The sequence below is a fragment of the Crocuta crocuta genome, unplaced genomic scaffold (assembly GCF_008692635.1).
Source record: "Crocuta crocuta isolate KB4526 unplaced genomic scaffold, BGI_CrCroc_1.0 scaffold1015, whole genome shotgun sequence".
NCBI lineage: Eukaryota > Metazoa > Chordata > Mammalia > Carnivora > Hyaenidae > Crocuta > Crocuta crocuta.
This window is the reverse complement of record NW_027532631.1, coordinates 104,926-107,029: the sequence shown is the minus strand read 5'-3', so window position 1 is coordinate 107,029 and position 2,104 is coordinate 104,926. Positions and strand designations below refer to the sequence as shown.

At 55.7% G+C, this 2,104-nt stretch overlaps 1 protein-coding gene across 1 annotated transcript in view; it reads right to left on the bottom strand.

Moving 5' to 3' along the window:
* The window catches only part of DKC1 (dyskerin pseudouridine synthase 1), a 10,158-nt gene that overhangs the window by 1,098 nt on the left and 6,956 nt on the right, over nucleotides 1-2,104 (bottom strand). Inside the window, exons 11-13 of the mRNA XM_077780652.1 lie at nucleotides 1,320-1,438; nucleotides 613-716; nucleotides 57-165 (exon numbers count right to left, since the gene is read on the bottom strand). Of these exons, the coding sequence (XP_077636778.1) occupies nucleotides 57-165; nucleotides 613-716; nucleotides 1,320-1,438 (332 nt within the window). The remainder of the gene's footprint in view (nucleotides 1-56; nucleotides 166-612; nucleotides 717-1,319; nucleotides 1,439-2,104) is intronic.

Below are 2,104 nucleotides of genomic sequence, written 5' to 3'. Positions count from 1 at the left end.
CCAAACACAGAGCTCTCTCAAAGCACACCACGAACTGATCCCGGCGCGGCCCTCACCTTCGGGGTTTTCACCGCCTCATCAACTACTTTGGGGGCTTTTACCACTTCGGCAGCTTCCTGTGGGGCTTTTACTGCTTTGGCCACCACCTCTCTCTTGGCAGAGTCACTGAAAGAGACGGAGTGATGGGTCCGAGGCAGCGAGCGGCTTTCAGGCATTGAAAGGCACCATCCAAATTCTGACAACGGCCAGAAGTCCCCACTCACGGCTGCGGGCCGACTCCCCCAGGGCCCCATGAGCCGGACCACAGAGGGGGAAGTGTCTGCGTGCAGGCCCCCTCCACCCCACAACCGGCCGGGGCCATCAAGGGTAGCGCCCACGGCCCCTGGGCCTCCTGCCAGCCCGCCCGCAGTAAGTGTCCCCCACACTCCATCTGCCCCCTCGGTGCACCCAGGCACTCCATGACCTCCTGGCCTGCTCCCTGTGCTCCCCTGCAGTCAAGGCAGCCGTCCGGGGGCCCCCACGCCACACCTACCCGCGGGGCTGCACAGCCTCCCACCCTCGCCACCGGGGCCAGCCTCACCGGCGCTCTCTGCCCACCCGGGACTCTCTCACCTGTAGTCCACGTACTCCTGTGTCCAGGCGACAGGCGTGCTGTCCGTGGGCTTGCCGTGCTTATCCAGAAGGCCCTGCTTGATCATCAACTTCTTCTGACTTGCCTGGTGGACCGTCGAGGTTTCAACATCAGAACAGTGTCGACACATGAGGCAGGTACCGCGACCACTCCCATGAGGCTCCTCCCTCGCAGTCTCACTTGGGCTTCACACTCGGCGCAAAGCCCACTGGACCAGTGAGAGCCTCTGAAGTGTCGTCTTGTGGCCCCTTCACCTGCCTCATTCTTCAACCACCGGGCCTTTGCACATGCCACCCCAGCTTCCCCAGACTCTCCCCTCACTTCATCTCACCGACACCCTAGCATGGCTCCAGCAGATCGCTCTCACCCAGGACCCCCCAACCAGGTCAAACCCCTCATTTTGGACTCCCAAGGTGCCAGGCACCTGTCTGCACTCCCTAATAAGCCTTCAAATTGGCTGAAGTTTGCCATTAACTGTACAACATGACTGGCACCAATCTGCTTGCCCGTTACAGTAAAATCTCAAAGGTCTAAGATGGGCCCATTTCTACTCACCATCAACTCACCAGAGCCAAGTACAACACAAGGCTGTGGTCGCAGGGACACGCCCGAGAGGGACCCAAGGGAATATTCAACAGCACCAAAATGAAAACACGACCCAGTGGGGCATACACCCAGTCCCACTTACCTTTGGACCCAAACCCCACTTCCGAGGATAAGTATCTCTCTCCATGATCACTCTCTTAATCTTGGCTACTATACCATGGTCACAGGTAGAGATCACTGCTGTGGTCATTAGTGCAATAGCTAGAGGTGCGGGAGAGAGACAAAAAGCGTGCATGGAGTAGAAAAGTGTGGTTGGTGATGAGCCCTAATTCCATCTTTTTATATAACTTTCACAAACCCACTAATAACTCAAAGCTCAGGGCCCCTGGCAGGCTCAGTCAGTTAAGCGTCCGACTTCGGCTCAGGTCATGATCTCGCGGTTCATGAGCTTGAGCCCCGCGTCCGGCTCTGTGCTGACAGCTCAGAGCCTAGCGCCTGCTTCGGATTCTGTGTCTCCCTCTCTCTGGCCCTCCCCCACTCACACATTCTCTGTCTCTCAAAAATAAAAATTAAAAAAATTTTTTTAAAAAGTNACTGCCTTGAGGCTTCCTTTGCTGAGGATGTTTGTGTGGAGAAAATCTGCCATTATGGGAAGAAAGCCTCTGAAAGCGTATTATCAGTTTAAAAACTATTTGCACTCATCACATAAAAGTCAATGCTTCCCTGATCCTCAGGAGTCCTAACGACTAAATCAGAGCTGTTCATTTCACGTGCGTCACGTGCCTCAGCAAAGGAAGCCCCAGGGTACACACGGACCGGCTGGGACGCTCCCTTCACGGAACCAAACACCCCAAGTTCCAAGGGATGACACAGCACTAGCCAAACACTCCCAGTGAACTGCTACAGACAGACCAGGAACGGACTAAA